Consider the following 19805-nt stretch of genomic DNA (forward strand, 5'->3'; position numbering starts at 1 on the left):
TGGACATCAGGGTAGAGGCAAACCAGAGAGGATATTGACTTTGAAGCAGGCAGAAGAAATTCAAGAATGGTTCGGGAGAGTGATACCAGTGGGAACAGGTAACAGAACTTTAGTCTTATTATGAAGCTTTAAATGGAGCTGTACTTTTACATACTGAGAATGAAAAAATAAAGAAGTTTGAAATTATTTACTGAATAAATTTGTCCAATTATCAAGCGAACAAAGCTTATAGCGTCTCATGAAGCAAGATGTAAAGGACTTTCCACGCTAAACTTGATAAAATTCTTCCCTTTATAGACAATGCCCATACTCGCCCATAGGCAAATATTTTTGTAGGTGTAGAATGGAATAGAATAGAATAGAATATTTTTCATTTACTATATTAATAGGGCCCCAGATTGTTGTAAAGGCCGATACCACCCGGCTTAAGTCTAATCCACCTTTTTTAGATAATTGCGTATTTCTTTTTCTTAAAAAAAAATACTGGATTCCTAAATTACATAATATTTTATTTTAACTTTATTCAAATTGTGCCTCAATTCTGACTTACTTTATGAATAAATAATTAAAAGCACATTATTTTTTTTGGCAAAAAGTAACATTTTAAATTTCAAAAAGGTTTAAAACAGAAAATAAATCTTTGTCAAAACTATTCGAACAATCTCTATTTTTACTATTTATTCGTAATTATACTGAATATATCCCCATACATTCATAGCTAATTAACCCGTTTAAACTCACCTGAGTATTTGTTAAAACATTACTCTATTACGCCATTCCGATGAAATTGATTTCAGATTCATTCCTATTTTTCCCTTTCAGTGTGTTTAAGGATTTCTCTAAATAGTTTAATCGTATCTTCAAATGTAGTTTTCTTAGAAAACTTGTGCAACTCATAATGATGCAACCCAAATTTCAGAGTCTGCATATCTATCTAACCAGCAAAAATATCTACTGTCAAACACGCATCAGTTTTGCCAATGTTGCCTCTCGTTTGTGGTGTCTACCTAAAACTTTTTGTTTGTCTGGAATTTTTGAGATTATGAATCTCCGCTCCTTTAGAGACACATACTTACAAGATTGTGTATATACCGAAATCCTTCTTAAACTATTTTTTTTTCAAGGGATTTTACATGTTCATGGTCCAGCTCTCTAGTTTTTGTTTTAAATTGCTGTCCACATAGTATGCTTTTAGTCTTTAAGTTGTTTATCATATGCAAGCGAAGTTATTATATCAATAATTGTTTTGCTAAACAGTCGTCAATAAAAAGATGGTTTAGCTTCAAATGAATCTGATGAGCTAGCACAATGCAGGTCAAAATGACAAACTATAATTTGGATTTTCACAAATTTGACAATGCCTACTTATCATGCAATCATCTAAAAGTTCTTGTGTTAATATGGATTTAAAAATTATCATTATGCTTTAATCTAGAATTTTAGTTTATTGAATGAACCTTTGTCTGATCTTAAGAATATAATTTAAATTGTTAAAAAATAATTTGAATTTGCTGCCGCCGCGATATAGCCGTGTAGTGGTAATGCGGCGTAAAGCAACCAACAATCAATTAATCAATGATACCCGAAGTCGCAAGTATTGATTGATTGATTGATTGTTGGTTGCTTAACGTCCAGTGGCAATTATTTCATGCATATTCAAGACGAGAACAAGTTCACAATAAATACAATAGGTAGGTTGATACAAAAGAGGCCATCTGGGATGATGGTCGGAGAAATTTGAACTGCCACCGAAAAAGGAGGGTATATTGGATAGGGACATATATTTTGCCTTGCAACAGGCCACCTACGGACCCTCAAAGAGTTGTTGCAAGGGTTCTTAACGTGCAAAGAGCGTGACACTCTTTAAACGAGGCATCGGATTTAACGTCCCCTTCTGACCGGACGTGACTGCGAACTTGATACATCCCACACAGCCAAACGGACGCCCCACTTCGGCAAGCGTTTTACTGCCGGTCGGGAGAAGACCAAGTGACCATATTTCTATACCCCAGTCACCCTTGGGGATCGCAAGTATCAAAATGGCTGCGTTTCAAAGTAAGTGTATTGAGTCTCACACACGAATACAATGTCCGGTGGACGATTGCTGAGCTAAGTCTTTTGAAAACAGAACAAAATACCCGAGACACTGGGAGGAGAAACACACTATGAAGTGTGAGGAATATAAATGCTCAGTATACGTAGTCGGTTGGTTGTCTTGCTTCTTGTCGTAAAACACATGACATTAAAATCCATGTAGTTCGCAAACATTATATGACAGATATGAGATTGATACAGTCTGCCGTAGAGAAATGCCAAAAGACACAAAGGAACAAAAAAGGGTTCATTGACCCTGTTTTTTATATACAAAAAAACAGAGTGTTGGTACCTAATTCTGCCGGATCACCAGAGAGATGTGATTCATCCAAACAGTTAGTACCTTCACCTTCAGTCAGGTCTACCAAGCAGTTATCGTCCGTTGGGATTTCCAACAAGCAGTCAGCTTCTTCGGATGTCAATCCCGCTTAGCACCTAGCTCTAATTCCGTAGTTTCAGTCCGTTTGGTATCATTATTCACTCCGTCTATATCACTTATTTCATCTGTTCTAGTAGCTAAATGTAATCCTACTAATGAGGAAGATGGACCAGAGTGTACAGTGTCAGTTCCGAGGAAGTTTCCACTTCTAGAATTTCTCTGTCCGAATATCAGAAAAGATCACATTTACTATTTTTACAGATACTTCTTCTACAGATACTACTTCCACAGCTACTACTTCTACAGATACTACTACTACAGCTACTACTTCCACAGCTACTACTTCTACAGCTACGGTTAGGAATTATAATACCTCCTTTGGGTATTCTGCTATCGCTTTAACCGAAAATAACAGCCAGACGTCTTGCCTAAATTACCCTCCGACTCAAGTGCCGGCCATCCCAGAGAGTGAGACTGAGTTATCTTTATACCTAGCGGGATTCAAATCCTCCCCCTAACCTGGGATAGTGGTATAACAGTACAACATAAGAACGAACCATAAAAATCATTTGAAAAAGGCTTAATTCATAACACAAATTGATTTCAGAATTTAATTAGAAATCAAGGCAAATAGTTTTGGAAATGAATTTTTTATTGATTTTCGTTGATATTAATTAAGTGCTCAAGTTAAAACATAATTAAGGACTTGGTAAATTTCTTGCATGCTTTCATGTTGTAATGTACTTTGATCTATTGGATATTTTATCGTTGGACTAATGTCGTCCCGACATAAGGTCTTAAGAGAGGGGGAGTGTAATGGTGGTTGGTTTTACCTTATAATTTATTCATATTAAACCCGCTTTGTAAAAATATAATAGCTTCTAAATTGCCGTACTGGCCGTGCCGGTCGGATGTCTCATGATGGCAAACTAGGGTTTTGCGTTAGTTTTGCACTTAAAAACTGACTGAGAAAGGAAAAACACTGAACATTCTTCAGGTGGATATTTTTATTAATAATACGTTTATAATAGAATTAAAAACATCAAAAAGAAAAGCTCTGGATACTTTTTTGACTGTTTGTGGTCTAGATCCAATCAGCCAGCTACAGTGTAATTGTCTGTGCGCACTAGAATAAATCACACAAATACAGCAACTTCAATCTCTCAAGAGGTTTTGAATGTTATTGCTCCTGGACAAATGTCTTCTTTTTCAAATGATGTGCTACAAAAATTGTTTCAACACAATCAGCTGACAATAATATGCTCGAAGTTACATATAACCAAGCCACAGATTGCGGAACACAAAAACAGATTTTTTGTTTGTTGGAAATTACTTTTTAAAGCAATTTAGGAATTTATTTCTGACTTGTCAAAATACAGGTACACCACAGCTAGAAAAAAATCTTCAATGATTGGTACTGGACAATCTGTTAAAAAAAACATCATATAGTCGAGAGGGTTTGACAGATGAGCAGATAAGCCATTTCATGGACTTCATTATGAGTCCATTCATAATGACAGATGCACTATATGGAGAGACACATCTTAAGATTCCACAGGGAAAGTGTGTCATGTGCCAAAAAATATATTGAACAGTGTAAGAACCCGTGTTCTTGAACAATATAAATACTATTGTGAAAACCCACATTTTGATGCCACAGCAAGTTCACGATCAAGTGAGCAAGGACTCTGCATTAAAGCCTGCACTGAAAGCTAAAATTCTTACTTTAACTACATAATAAACATGTTAAAATCAATCGGGTCCAGGACCAATCCAGGATATCTTATCAAAATCATTCGTTTTTAATATAATTTTCCATGTGCATACATATAGAAGAACTAATGGGTGATAAACTCAGTATATGATAAATACATATTTCCGGTTATGGTATATATTCTTCAGCATTTATTTCCGTATTTTTCTAGAAATTCACAATTGCATGTTTGTAGTATAATAATTATTGTGTCTGTATTTTAAAAATAAATTGAAAATAGATTGAAAAACGTGTCAACAAGTGTCGTATCCCCATAAGAGAAATCAAAAGGGACATAAGAATAATATAAAAGAGAATTGTAACTAATTCAAAGGAAAAAATATATAAATTCATGAAAAAATACATTAACTTCAACTTTTATTAACACTAGACAGTTTACACTGTAACGAGAGACAGACAAATGATACAAGTAATACTTTTAATGGTGAACAAGACAGAAAGAAAAAGATGTAACGCCTAAATTCGGGGGACCTTCCCGCTGGTGTTGTCGACGGATAGTTCGTGACACGAGAAGATCCTTTTGCGTATATAAAATGAGGGATTCTTGTGTTGTTTGGACCTTTTCTCTGACTTACTAAAATAAGTGTTAAGTTCAACAGTGTATTCATGTATCTTAAAACTCGTAAAAGCAAAAGTCTTATTTTAGTCTCAGAATTTGGGTAAATCACATTTACTGAATTACAATTAGTGGCGTTGTCCGTACCATTTACTAGCCTCTAGATATATTTAGAGAATCCTTAGTTTTAGAGGTATAAATATAGATTAACTGTCATGTTTTTTAAGTCTTCCTTGTAGTATTGTATAATGTTGGACCATAAAATACATGTCACATGTACATGTATTGCCAAAATTATTAAGTTGTGTAACCATATCAATGTAAAATTTTAGGTATTTGAATTAGACATTTGTTCACGCATACATGAGTACTTGAGCAAATACAATCAGTTAACTGTCACTACGAGCACCCATGAGATCTTAAATTGAGCAAATATGATCACTTACATTTATGAGTAAAATTTGAGCTAGATCTACTCAATTGAGTTAGATATATCAATTTTGAGACTAATCGAAATGGTTATTTGAGCACACATGTGGCTATTTACACTAATGAGAGCGATATTGGGATTCTGTATGAGCAAACTTAGCAAATCTTTATAGAGACAGACCTATGAGCGCTATATCCCCGGCGAGAAGAAATTCATGACTTCATGAACTATCATGAATGGTTCGTGAATGTTCATGAATGGTACATGAAAATTCATAAATAATTCATAAATGAAGGTTCATGAATTTAATTCATGAACTGTTCATTAAAAGTATTTTATGAATGTTCATGAAGTTTTGATGAATCAGTAGCTGCTCATAAAAATTCCTGAAATGTTCATTAAAAGTATTTTATGAATGTTCATGAAGTTTTGATGAATCACGAGCTGATCATTGAAATTCTTGAAATGTTCATCTGTCATATGCATGTTATGAATAATAGATGATTTTCTGGATAATGAATAACATTTTATCAAATTTTATGAACTAACTATTACTCAACTGTCATTTGTATATAAATTGAGGCTGCAGGAAAAAAAAGTTCGACCAAAAATTTAGCGGTTTAATATTTAGGCCAATTGCAAAATCCATAAAACAAAATTGTATATGATTCAAGTTTGTTCAGCAATGTAATGTTAACTGTAATTTTCCATAAAACATCATTCACAGTTCTGTAATTCTCGTCATAAAATTTCTACAGGACCAATCACATTGTTGTGTAGTAACTACTTTTGTCCGTGAGACAGCATTCACAGTTCTGTTAAGCCAGGTTGTAAAATTTCCTCAGACATTGTTGAGTAGTAATTTTTTAAGGCATATACTTCTATGGATTGCAACTCTATGATGACAGTTCTGTTATGGCAAGTTTTAAAATTTCTACAGATCAAATCACATTGTTGAGAAGTAATTTATTTAGGCGCTAATTATAAAAAAAAAAACAGCATTCACAGTTCGGTTAAGCCAAGTTGTAAAATTTCGGCAGATATGTATTTAGTCACTACTTTTGCCATCCTCAAGCCAAAGTTCTCCAGTGGTAAATAATCTATTTTGTCACTTCTTTTTTGGATTATGATTTTGAAGATTGTTATGATTACTGTTCGGTAATTTTGTTGTTACCCTTATTTAAAGTATTTATCGAGATACAGCTACATACTGTAAACAAATACATGTACAAGTCTACTTGAAAACAGAATGTCCATATGAATTTGGCATCTTAGCAATGAAAATTTTCCCGTTGACTTTTGGATCTATATACCACAAGTTTTCTTCAAGTTCATTTACCAACAAAAGTTTGCATTTATCACAAGCGGTAGAAGTAAATAGATATTTTCCAGTCGTCAACTCCCCAATACGGTACTCTGTTAAATATAATGGAATTACAAGTGCAAATATAAGTTGAGTTTGTTCATGAAAAATAAAATATTTTACTGAACAAGCAATTCCACGTTTAGTTAAAAAGGTGTTGCAAATTCGTCTTTTCATGCGGGTATAAGAGCCAGAATACATTTTTTTACCATTTAACATTACCCTATCCACCTTTTTAATACAAGATGTATCACTTAATCCAGATTCTTCCAGAATAAAGTTTGTATTTTCATCCTTAGGCACTTCTGTTATTGCACCGGCTATTTCACAGTTTGCAACGGGTTTAAGATTCTTCCAGTTTTTTCCTTTAAAGATAAATGGAAGATTGTTTCGCAGCAGTGCCTGAGCCTCCTTAATTTTCATCACTTGTTTGGTGACATCTCCAGTTCCATGTACAGTTTTGGTAATCATGGAGTTGCAATCCTCAAACGGAAAACAGCTCCAACTCGAGAGTGGACCCAACACTAACATATTCAACCATATGCATTCCAATATTGTGGACATTTAGTCCACAAGATCCAGCGGGATATAAATTGCTAAAGTTCCTGAAGAATGCATCTAGCAGAATGTGTGCTCTCTGCAGGTCATTTTTTGATATTTTGTCACCCAGCAGAAAATAAACACCTTCAGCGAGACAAGCAAAATGTTCAAGGTATTTATTAGGCAAAATTCCCTCTACACATGGAATTCCATAATAAATTAACCACGCTTGCAATTCAGTTGCTTTAAAATGTGTATAGTTTTTCTCCAGGTCCCTAGGAAGTCTCTCCATACTTTCAGGGGGTTTTATCGAGTTCAAACGTTTTGAAATCAACTTCACCTTGTCACCAATAAAATACTCTTGTTTACTTTCAGTAGAAGAAAACCATTTGTATAGAAGGGTTTTGGTAACTCCTAACAAAACTCCATGCATATAATCTGGCGGGGTGCCACTGACAATATCAAAGTTTTTCAAATCCAACAATGGAGATGTACCCTTAAATCCCTTAATTCTATTTCTTTCTGTACCCCTTTCCATGGCAAGCTTTACTCCAGCTTGATTCCGATTTGGATACTTCTCTGCTGTTTCCCTGTAAGGAAAGCACCTACTTGTACCTTTTCCCTGTTTCACTGTCTTCCCAGGTTCTTCACAGGTAATACAAGAATCACTACCATTATATTGAGTCATATTCAAAATGGCTGCCTTAGCAGGCAAATCATAAATTCCACATATCACTTTCAATTTTACAGTGGTCTCTTCACCGTTTAATTTTTCAGTAATACCAGTATCATACAAGTCATTCATCAATTTACAAAAGGATCCAATGAATGTATTAAATGGAGGTTTTCCCTTCCCTTGCCAAATCCCCGCAAGGATCACATTTTCCCTGGCAAATCTAGCACATGGATTTAACTCGTTTACAGCCATAAATATTGGCCAAAGCTGAACTTTAGAAGATGAGTATAGGCTTACACCATCTGTATTAATAACTGCTGTTAGATTTGTGTTGTCAGTTCCATTTAAGAAATCATTCTCTGACAACAATTTTCTATAAAGCGATCCATCAGTTATGTCGGTGATTGTTTCATTGTCTTGTAAATAACGATTCCTAATATAGTTCTTATTCTTTAGTACATCCTCCCAAATACCTGAAATTAAAAATATCATTTCATAAACTACGAAAGGATAAACATGTATATTAAAGTGTATGTTCCAGCAGACCTGTTGATAAAGAATGTGTAATAACTATACTAAAGTCTGTTTCACATTTTGCCATTTCTAAGAACATCAAATACTGTAAATTGAATATATCACATTGAAAATTTAATTTAGCTATAATTCCGGCAACTAAATTTAGTGACAACATGCTTCCTCCCTCTTTAGCTTTCTCGGTACTCATGTGGAAATTGATGATTTTTGGACAAAGTTAAAGTTCTTGATAAAAGCAAAATTACCTATTTCCAGTAATCTCACTTAAATAATTTTTCTATACAATATTAATATGCATAAAACTAAATGAAAGAAATTAACACAACTTAAAGTATTTAACTTAGGAGGGTGTTCCGTGGAACACGTGTTTCGCCTGCCAATGGCATTTAAGTAACCTTTCATATTTATTAAATCAAAATTTATATTTAATGAACGGCTGAGCAAAAGGATTGATTAAATGAGCTGTTCTGGCTAAGTGAGCCTCTAAAATCAGAAAAATCAAAATTTAAAGCATTAGGTGCGCAACTTAATCCGTCAAGGAAGATATCCTGAAAGTTTGGTTGAAATATGACCTACAGCTGTGAAGAATTGTTCAGTGAGCTATTTTGGCTCCGTGAGCCTCTGAAATTGGAAACATAAAAACTTAAAAACATTAAAACATTAGGTGCACAACTTAATCCCTCAAGGAAGATATCCTGAAAGTTTGGTTGAAATATGACCTACAGCTTTGAAGAATTGTCAAAATGAGCTATTTTGGCTCCGTGAGCCGCTAAAATCAGTGAAATCAAAATTTAAAGTATAAGGTGCCAGGGTAGGAAATTCGCCTATAAAACATGTTATTACCAGCCCTGATTTCCCTATATAATCCAGTGGCGGATCCAGAACTTTTTATTAGAGGGGGCCCACTGACTGACCTAAGAGGGGGCCCACTCCAGTCATGCTTCAGTGATTCCCTATATAATCAACCAAATTTTTCCACGTAAGGGGGGCCCCCCCCCCCTGGATCCGCCACTGTAATCAGTCAAAATCTGCTAAATATTAGCCAGCCCTGCCAAGAAATTATTAGTCACGGACTGGCGGTCAGGCTAGTATTTCCAACTCTGAAGGTGCACAACTAGACCCCATAAGCAAGATATCCTGAAAATTTGGTTGGAATCTGACAAACAGTTTCGGAGGAGATGCAGATACAAAAGGTGACGACACCAACTGACGGAGACGACGACAACGACAACGACGAAGTACGACGGATAGTGATCCCTATGTATCGACTCTGCTTTCAGCAGGCGACACAAAACTGTGACTCTATGTCCAAAAATACTGAAAATCCCCATTTTCCCACATGAGGGGAGCGAATCCAAAATATACAAAAATTGCCAGAACATCATCTTAATGTAATTTCATATAAATTTCAATATTTGCATCTCACTTATTTTTTGAAAATTAAGAAATGTGAGAGACTCAGCTCTGTGAAATGTACTTTAACAGACCTATACCATGACAGTAAAACATTACCCTTCCGGAGCACCTGTGTTCACTCCCAGTTTTTGGTGGAGTCTGTGATGTTCAATTTGTTTTTGGTTTGCGTGTTTGCATGTTTGTTTTGTCTTTTGTCTCAGTCTTTTGTAGACCAGGTGCTGTCCCTTGTCTCAATGTTTTCGTTTTTCGGTTGCTCTTTAGTAGGGCTGCAATGATACACCTACTCCACGATACAAGAGTGACGATAGGATACGTATCGCCATACTATTTCATAGGAATATTTCATGAATTTATGCACATGAAAAACAGAAGACTTCTTCAGTTGTTACCTGAATTTCACAAGGGTTTCGTTCAGCATGCCTTGCTTTTTTTTAAGTAAAAATACTATAAAAAGCAATACTAAATATGTCTTTTTTTTAAAAATGTTTTTGCATATATTGTAGTTTTAAAATTTTATTTTGAGCTTTATTGTGAATGTATCATCAACCTCAGTTCTTATGATTAAATCGTGATACTTTTTTTTAAGATATGATATGTATAGTAACAAACTGTGCCTATTCACTAAAGTTAAGTTTATAATACATACACATTGAATAGGGCATATTAGTTACCTGGCGACTGAAGTAAGTTCTTTAATTGTCTGTTGATGTTGGCCATGACAAAACTTGCTCTTGGCTGCTTTACTTTATTCAACATCTTGAAGCGGGGATTATTACACTTTCCACACCTTACAGTGTCTGTGTCAGCTGGAAACAATTCAAAACAACTTTCACAGTAATGGAATTCATTTGCAAAGTCATCGTCCAGATATTTTCATAAATGCTCATACTGTATATTTTGTAAACCTTTACAGTCAGGGAATACAGTTTTGAAGGTTTTTAAAATGTCTTTACAACCACTTCCTGGAATGCTGTTTCTTAAAAAACAAGCCAAAATTTCCATTTCAGTGTTTTTCACATCAAATTCTGATTCAGCTGATGTCTCTAATTCCTGATCAGTTGAATTCTCAGAAAAGTTGGTATCATCGTCATCAGATAATATGCTTCCAGATGAAATGTCATCATCATCAGATAAATTACTCAAAAGGTCATAATCTGAACAATTTTCACTACTGTAACTGCTGTGGTCATCATTATCCTCATTTATGTTATTTTCAAAACCTTCTACAGCTATCAGGGTTTCTAAAAACAAAAGAAGATAAAACATAATTCAAAGATCACACTGTATGCTAGTCTGAATTTCCTCTGACTCACAAGATACCGTCTGGTATCGCACTTCAAACACTTCGTATACATTTATTTGACATGCAATAAGGACCTACCCTGTTGATATTGAAAGTTCAATGATTTATCTGTTTGCTGATACCATTTTTAATTGCCTTTCTCTTATTTCAACGACGCTTTGGCTCATCTTTTCCTCGGCATCGTGTATTTTGACATTACTTTCACTTTGTAGCTGTATTTAGAATATTTGAATCATGTGACTCATGACGTTGCTTATAGACTTTTTCGTGGTTTATTTTGTTTGATTTCTAACATTGGCGGCATCTAAAAATAAACCACGAAAAAGACTGTAGCTCGCATCATGAGAAAATATCCTGTCATGTGATTCAAATATTCTACTGACGCAAGCTATAATCCTTTTCATGGTTTATTTTTAAATTCTGCCAACTTTCGTCGAGGGCGAGACAATTAATATTTTAAGAATACATGTTAAAAGAATCTTTTCACTCAGGAATCTATTTGTGAAGTGAAGAATATTAAAATCAAACCTACCTGACTGGCTTTCCATTTCTGTATCACTAAAATCACGAGAACTGTCTATACAGATTTGTTCACTGTGCTGCTCATTAAAATCAAATGAACTGAAATCTGAAAAAGTAAAACCAAGAACAAAATCAAATAATTTTAGGCACCCTCTTTAACATGAATTTGTGATGAATTCCTTACACTTTAACCATGCCTCTGCAATAACAAATGATGCAAGATACATGCATTTATCAAAGTGTCTCAACTGTCAACGAACGAAACTGTAGATTTCAACATCTTCAAATATACTGAATCCTTCTGCAAGTTTCAAAGAAATTTAGCATATATTTTATATGACAGAGAAATTCATCTCTGCATAATTCAAATCTGTTGAAATCCAATTAATCAAAACTCATAATGCAAGAAATTTACCAAAGTTGGAATTGAAATATATACAGATCCAATGATCCATTATGCAAACATTTAATTCATGTTGTTCTTCTTCTACCATGTCTACAGGTCAATCCCAGACATGTATGACTGTATTTTATAAAAAATAATGAATTTTAATCTTCCTTCAGGAAATATACCAAATTAAGAACGAAAATCTTCTGTATTCCTTAATAACTGTTGTTCTTCTAATGCCATATAATTTGTATATTTGGTTATTAGGATACTTTAAAAAAAATATTAAGTCTGGGAATCTTCCAGGAAAATAACCAAATTTTTTTTAAATATTTTGAAATATGTTGTTAATTTGTTATTGATCATCCAAGATCCCTGTGGTCATGTCTAACAAATTTACTAAAATATCATGTAGCCCATGAATATCGTTTATTGTGTGAAAAATGAAAGGATCTGGGGTAAATGTACATTGAAACATTGAACACATACAATGTACAAATGGAATTTATAGTATGTTTATTTTGAATAAATCAATTCCACCAATACCAACCTGTCACACTTGTAGGATCAATGTTGATGTCAATTTCTGCCATCTCTCTGTGTTCTGTTGCACTTTCCACTGCATTTTCAATACCTATAATAAATAAATCTTATCTGCATATCACCTGTAATAAAGAGCTTTGCAGAGTGCAACAAATACTTCCCAAGCATTAGTCAACAAGAGAAACTGTCTGAATTCAGCTATCTAAATAATCGGCTTGTCATTATTAAGTACCAGACAAAAGTTTGTCAAAATCAAGCTTAGAATAAAAAAAACTTACAATTTTTGATATTGCAGCCTTTTGACCCCTTTAATATACATTGTATCTTAATCCTTATAACAATATATAAATTGGGAACATAATCAAGGAAAAAGATCAAGAAGACATGACAAATCCGAGACAAAAAAAGAAGACCATCTGCAAATGCGGAATAACCATTAAAATTCTGACTTGGTACAGGCATTTTCTAATGAAAATGTTGGGTTAAACATGTTTTACGGGCCCAAACCTCCCACTTGAATAATGGTTGCTCAAATGCAGGACAAACAAGTCTGACCTGATAGTCATAGTCACATTAGTGTAAAACAGTGATCATAAGAGTACAAGTAATTCACGGACAAAAGTAAAGAACATACACATTTAAGACAAGGTCCCAGAACACAACGAAAATTTTACGACCACGTGCCTAGAACAAAGAGTGATCCTGAACTTTATCAAAACAGTAAAAGCGACATAAAAACTTTCAGCATACTTTATGAAAGATATTTTCATAAGGAATCTTTTTGAACTCATTTTCATGTATACATGTATGGACGGACAAGATCAAAACCTTGAAAAGGCATATCTGCAATAAAATAAATTAGATAAGCGAACTAGATGTGAACAGCAAGATCTTCAACCAAAACCTATAAGACTTACTAGTAGTTATAATGCAATTGATCTTTAATTTATACAATCAAAACTGTAAGATTCAAACATCGACTGACCCTCATAGGTGACAATAAATGTAGCTTAGTCTTTGGGTCAGAAGAGCTAAAAAGACTACATGTAGATGTACTGAGCTGTCATTTACTGAACTTACTACTTCTTTCACTTGTACTTGTCTCTGCTAGTTCCAGAGGACCCTGTTTTTGCCTTCTTGATATTAAAGTAGTTCTTGGAATCTCTATACTAGTATCTTCTAAGTATTTCTTTTTAGCTCGTTTTACAGGACCTAAAATTTAAAGGTTAAACAAAGGTTCAAAGTTTGCTTGGAGAAACAGCTATTGTCCTGTAAGGTCTGGTGATACATAATGAGACGGAACCCAAGTTTTTTTACTGCTTTTTGACTTCCGAATGGCCGAGATACTCACTTTGCCACTCATCATGGTCTGTGAAGCTTGACAGTTATTAGTGTATGAATTAATTGTACGTAATAACTGATGAGACAATTGCGACGAAAAATTTGTATAGTACAGTGTAACAAGCCACAGACATGTAAAATTTGCGGTCGTATAAAAATATTCATTTTACCCAAATGGATGATATGTCTATCACAGTGACTGTCTACACTAATTGTATCAGCTGTTGCACGGAAAATGTCATGTAAAATTTCTGCTGATTTTTTGTTTGGATGTTATGCAGAAACGGAATAAATTAAACAGCAAAATATTGTTTGTGATAATATTCAATTTAGAAAAATCGCCTGCGCAAACGCATAATACGCCCGTCGTTAACACTGTCAAATGTAAAGGCACTGGCTTAAATTAAGTAAAGCACAATTGAGAATTCCGCAAAATAAACAGATTATTTGACTTTGATGTCCAATAACTAGATCATGCACAAAGTTTAAAAGTGATCTTAGTGAGAGAGTAACCTAGAAAAAAAACTAACATTTGGCAAATAACTAACCTTAACCCTTGAAAGAAAACTGAAATCATGCCAAAAATTATCCACGTTACAGCACACTCATCATACACAAAGTTTGAAGCAAATTGGTCAAGTGGTTCTTGAGTACGACGGCGACAAAGGAAAAATTACCTTAAATTTGACAAATAAAGTCCCATAACTCTTGACTGTAAAATCAAAATGTCGTCAAAATATATACAGATCAGGACCTCATCATATCCAATAACTACATTATGCAAAAATTGAAGTAAATTGGACAAGGGGTTCTTAAGTTAGATAGCGTCATAGGAAAAATTGCAATAATTTTGACGAATAAAGTCCCATAACTCTTCACTAGATTACGATAATGTCGTCAAAACATATACAGACTGTAACATCATCATATAAAATATGTATGCAAAGTTTGAAGAAAATCAGGCAAGGGCCCCCTTTAGTAAAAGTGCAACAAAACAAAAATTGCCTTAAATTTGATCAATAAAGTCCCATAACTCTTGAACGAAAAATATAAATTTTGTCAAAAGTATACAGACTGTGACATTGTCATATCCAAAAAGTATGCAAAGTTTGAAAGAAATCAGTCATGGGTTTCTTAAGTTCAAGTGCGATATAGGAAAAATTGTCATAAATTTGACAATAATGTCCCATAAGTCTTGAACCACAATCTAAATTTCGTCAAAAAGTATACAGACCATGACATCGTCATATCCAAAAAGTATGCAAAGTTTGAAGGAAATCAGTCATGGGTTTCTTAAGTTCAGAGTGCGATATAGGAAAATTGCCATAAATTTAATCAATAAAGTCCCATAACTCTTGAACCGAAAGTTTGGTGGTCATTGGAGTGTGTGATTTTCATTTGTTTTTTGTTTTGCGTGTATACATGTTTGTTTTGTCTTTTGTCTCCGTCTTTCGCAGCCAATGTCTCGGGATTTATGTTTTTAAGATTGCTCTTCGGTTTCTCTGGACTTAATCTAATATAATTCTTCACTGTTCTTATCATCTGCAAGCAGTATCACAACTTTTGAGGACCACTAAAAACTCCCAAATAACATTATATATCTTGTTTGGTATGAGATGACATTGGTATGAGTTTACTGTTGTACGAGTTTTCGGTGGTACGAGTTTACTGTGGTATGACTTGAACTTGGTACGAGTTTGCAATGGTACCACTTAACTATAATTCATTACTCGGGGAGGGTAAGTAACACTTTCCTTGGCAGAAGAGAACTAGAGATTGTGTGAGGATTTAATTATGCAGATTAAATAGGAGCAGAGAATAAAAGAATGTCTCTGAAAGGACCCATCATCCGGATAGTTTTTTTTAACTTCAACCCAAAAGACTTATCTCTAAAGTCTCGTATTGAGTGATAAAATCGAACTGGTACAGTCTGTGCCAAACTTTTTCATCTACTAGCCCGAAAACACATTTTAGGGAACAACCATTTAACTTCAAGGGGGGGGGGGGGGGGGGGGGGGCTATGGTTTTTTCTTAAAAAAAATAATCGGATTCCCAATTTGCTGAAAAAAAATATTCTGTTCAAGCAGATGACAAAAAAAAATATTTTGATTCCAGATTTTCCCCATACCTATAGTGTATTATTTTGAAAAAAATAATTCGATTGAAAGCGTTGAAAAAAAACCATAGGGGGGGGGGGGGGGGGGTTCACATTTTATTTCTGGAATAGCCCATTATGGATTTTATTTGTAAATACAAGGGGCAGCAGCTGTGTGTGACTGGCATGGGCATGACAAATGCAGAACAAATTACAATCGTTAACGACTCCAGTTCTCTACCTGGAAGAAGTCACTAGCCAGAACCAAAGATTCACCAGGCCGGAAAATTTTTACTAGTCAGGGCACAGACTGCTGCCAGTGCTGGCAATCGGACTCGAACCCAAGATTTATTATGCACTTACTCATGTTATGTGCCGAATGCAAATGGTATAATACACTGTGCTTGGACGACAATTGTCTGTAACACCTTTTACATTGGAACCTATTTTTTCCAGTTGCATCCTGAACAACACAATATTCCGATTCTTTACTTTGATCACTGTCCATTGTTGATGATGACGACCATGTTGATTGATTCTCCGAGATGATGCTGTTAATTGTGCTCTGATTGGGCGATACTCCGAGATGGTGCTGTAAAGTGAGCTCTGATTAGCCAGTTACACCAGAAATTCCAAAAACGCTATCCGATTGGCCGACGCAATTCACGCGGGTTTTAAGATTTAGGCGCACTAGAATATTGCAGACCCGAATCGCAAAATTCAAACGGCACCAGAAAAATGTATGTTTTATTACTTTGGACCAAAGAGAACAATTACAGCATCCATTCCTTTAACGCCATAGTCTCCCCGAGAAGGGATTATGAAGATTATGAAGAAAAACAGGATGTATCCGCCAAGTACCAAGGAAAAATATATCCTGCAAGGATAATCAAGAAACACGGTATGATTTTTCTGATATAAACAGATTTCTCAAAAATATATATAAATGGAATGCACTCCCTAAGGTAGTCCAAATAAGTATGCCGTCTCGTATTTGGCCATGTAGAATAGCCTTTACCATTTCACGTCATTCCAACGTTTTAAGATGCTCATCTAAAATGTCCACCAGAGATGTAAATTACTCGATTTTGATTCATTTAAGGACCCTTTTGTGACACAATTGATGGCGGAGTAAACAAAATACAGGTAGGAATATTTTGACATAAAAATCGTTTCATCAGATATTGTTTTCAGCGAAAAAAAACGTCTGAAAAGTTGAGAACAAATTTCATTCTCAACGTCCAGCCGCAAAATGGCGGTTAGCTTTATGACGTCTGAGGGGAACAAAAAAAAATCAAATTGAAAAAAAAACCTGATAGACCGCATAATTATTTGGACTATCCCTAAGGCAGCAACCATTTGATTTTCTGGGGGGGGGGGGGGGGGGGGGGGCTTTGGATTTTTTTTGGAAAAAAAAGTTTGTTTCCCACTTTTTGTGAAAAAAATAATTTGTTTCAGACCATGAGAAAAAAAATTGTTTGTTTCACCCTCAGCTGCCACTCTACGTAATGCTAAAATTGATATGAAAAAAATTGTTTTCGCCGACGTGTTGCGTCGCGAAAAAAATCCATACCCCCCCCAGAAAATCAAATGGTCGCTGCCTAAACACCCCCACATCTGATTTGCTATTTTCAAATAATAGTGCCGTATTTCAAACGGTAGAATTTCCACAAATTTTCCATAGGTTTAACATTGGAATGAAAAAGGGGTACTTAATCCTAATAATCATGGTTTGCAATGATTTTTAAATATACTGTTGCGTGCCAAATTGTTCAGTCTATCTTTTTTACTGATCTAATTACATCCACAAAATTAGATTTCTTTCAAATTTCATTTGACATTGCCCCATGAAAAATACAGGTGAACACATTTCAATTATCAATGGCAATAGAAGAAATCAAAACAAACACCTGTTTCATGCCTGTTCCATATATGGACATACATATGTTTACTTGTTGGGATCATCTCAATCATTCCAAGGTCTTTGCTTATTTAAAAGCTTGGACCGTGTGAACATTTTTCGTATTAAGCGCAGCGCTTTTGCGCATCATACACAATGACAAAAACGTGCTATGGACATGTAGTTTTTAATATCTGCATATTATTTCATAAATTTGTTCTATAGGTTTTTCATAAAACATTATAGCGACTACATGTTCAGAGACCATGAACTCTTAGTTTTTATGTGCATCTGGTGAAATTTAGAAGTTTTAAACAATAATATGCAATCTTCCATTTGACATCATTGTGTATAAAAATTGCTCAGGGATATTTTGTTTAAATGGGTCACTTATTTCAATACAATGATAGAGGAATCAGTCTCAGAGGGGGAATTTAATTCTTTATTTTTAAGAGGGAAACCATGGATATAACTAAAAAAAATGCACAAAGTTTCCTGCTTACATGATGATTTAATCACTGAAGTTTAAGCAAAAATCAATTATTTTGATAAATCACTATTACACAGCACTCTGCATGATTCTTAGGTGGACAGGTACTTAATCATTCTCATTACAATCATTTGCTGCCTCTTCTATAGCTTTCCCTAGATCTGTTACATTTGCTTCATATTTCTTAGCCTTCTTTTCTAATAGTCTTGAAACAGTCAAGTACATTTTTTTCATATGTTTCATGTCCACATTGCAAATCTAAAAGTTCATTTCTCCATGGATAAAATAACATTAAGCGTTCTCTGTAGAAGTTTTCAGAGTCAGTCTTGTAATTGTATTTAACATATCTGATCACCTTGGGTGTTTTTCTTTGGTATATTCTAATACCATTCTTCAGGGTAATGTTGATTTTATTATTGTTTTCTTGTAAAATATCTACATTTTCCTCTTCATTTTCCTGCTGTTCTGTTTCATGATCTGATGACTCTGTTTTATGATACTGTAATTCAAGCTGAGATACATAGTCCGCTAGACACCAGTTATCTAGTTGTTTTGGTCTTCGCGAGTATCTTTTAATATCATTGTCTGATTCTATTTCAGTAGAGTCTGGGCCTAGTTTTTCTAAGGCTGATGATTGTTTTAGGAGGAAAGTTCTTTTCTCTCGTGGAGATGTATTAATGAATACAACTTGTCTTGTAGCTTTTGTTAAAGGCATCTGTAGTGTTAAGTATGTTGCTTCTTGTGCACTTGTTTCAACAGAATTTGAAAAGTAATTACCAATGTGCCTTACTTGATGCTTCAAGTCTAAATTTCCCTGTCGTGCTTCTTTTGCTGCTTGGTCTAATAATGCACTCGTACCTTTTTGTGACTTGCTTATGTTTGAAACAATATACACTGCACATGCAAATGCATCTATAACAAACTGTCAATCATGATTTGCTTGCCACGCTACCAACACAGTTTTTATGTAACCATTAACACGGACTTCAGATGGTTTACGTTTGAGAAAAAGATATGGCAAAATTTTGCAGTCGTATAAAAACAAAATGCTTAACAGAGTCTATATCACTCACTTGTGAAAATAAAACAGTTTTGTTCAAATAGGTATGTCAGTAGTATTCAATGCAAAAACTAGCGTTTAGCATGATTCATATTAGAAATCTTTTTGATAATTAGATAATTTTCTCTCAAGTGGATGCATCCATGATTCTTTTAGGTTTTTTTTTCTCCACTTCGTCTATAAAGGCAGATCTTGGTGTTGTGCCTGACTGCTAAATTTCATTAAAATATCATTTTAGTTCTTTTACTCCAGCATCTGTCCATCTTTTCCTGGTGACCTTTTTTCCAATTTGCACTTCTCCCTCATGAAGTCTTCTTTCATCTCTTCCTCCTTTTCTGCCTCTTCCGCATATAGATTCTACTCAATGTCAACAATTTCTTCTTGAATTGAGCTAAAATGTT

The 19805-nt window shown here is 34.5% G+C and overlaps 2 protein-coding genes across 2 annotated transcripts; both read right to left on the reverse strand.

Moving 5' to 3' along the window:
- Positions 1–7080: 7080 nt before the first annotated feature.
- On the reverse strand, positions 7081–10629 carry LOC139494169 (uncharacterized). Its single transcript, XM_071282342.1, has 2 exons — positions 10434–10629; positions 7081–8285 (listed from the first exon to the last, which is right to left on the reverse strand). Exons 1-2 carry the CDS (start codon positions 10516–10518, stop codon positions 7081–7083), a joined length of 1290 nt encoding a protein of 429 aa, XP_071138443.1. The 5' UTR covers positions 10519–10629.
- A 6-nt stretch (positions 10630–10635) lies between these two features.
- LOC139494170 (uro-adherence factor A-like) lies at positions 10636–17310 on the reverse strand. The gene is made up of 5 exons (XM_071282344.1): positions 16318–17310; positions 13599–13730; positions 12526–12609; positions 11598–11693; positions 10636–11003 (listed from the first exon to the last, which is right to left on the reverse strand). The coding sequence occupies exons 1-5, from the start codon at positions 16460–16462 to the stop codon at positions 10636–10638; spliced, it is 825 nt and encodes a 274-aa protein (XP_071138445.1). The 5' UTR covers positions 16463–17310.
- Between the last annotated feature and the right edge of the window lie 2495 nt (positions 17311–19805).

The sequence above is a fragment of the Mytilus edulis genome, chromosome 11 (assembly GCF_963676685.1).
Source record: "Mytilus edulis chromosome 11, xbMytEdul2.2, whole genome shotgun sequence".
Taxonomy (NCBI): domain Eukaryota; kingdom Metazoa; phylum Mollusca; class Bivalvia; order Mytilida; family Mytilidae; genus Mytilus; species Mytilus edulis.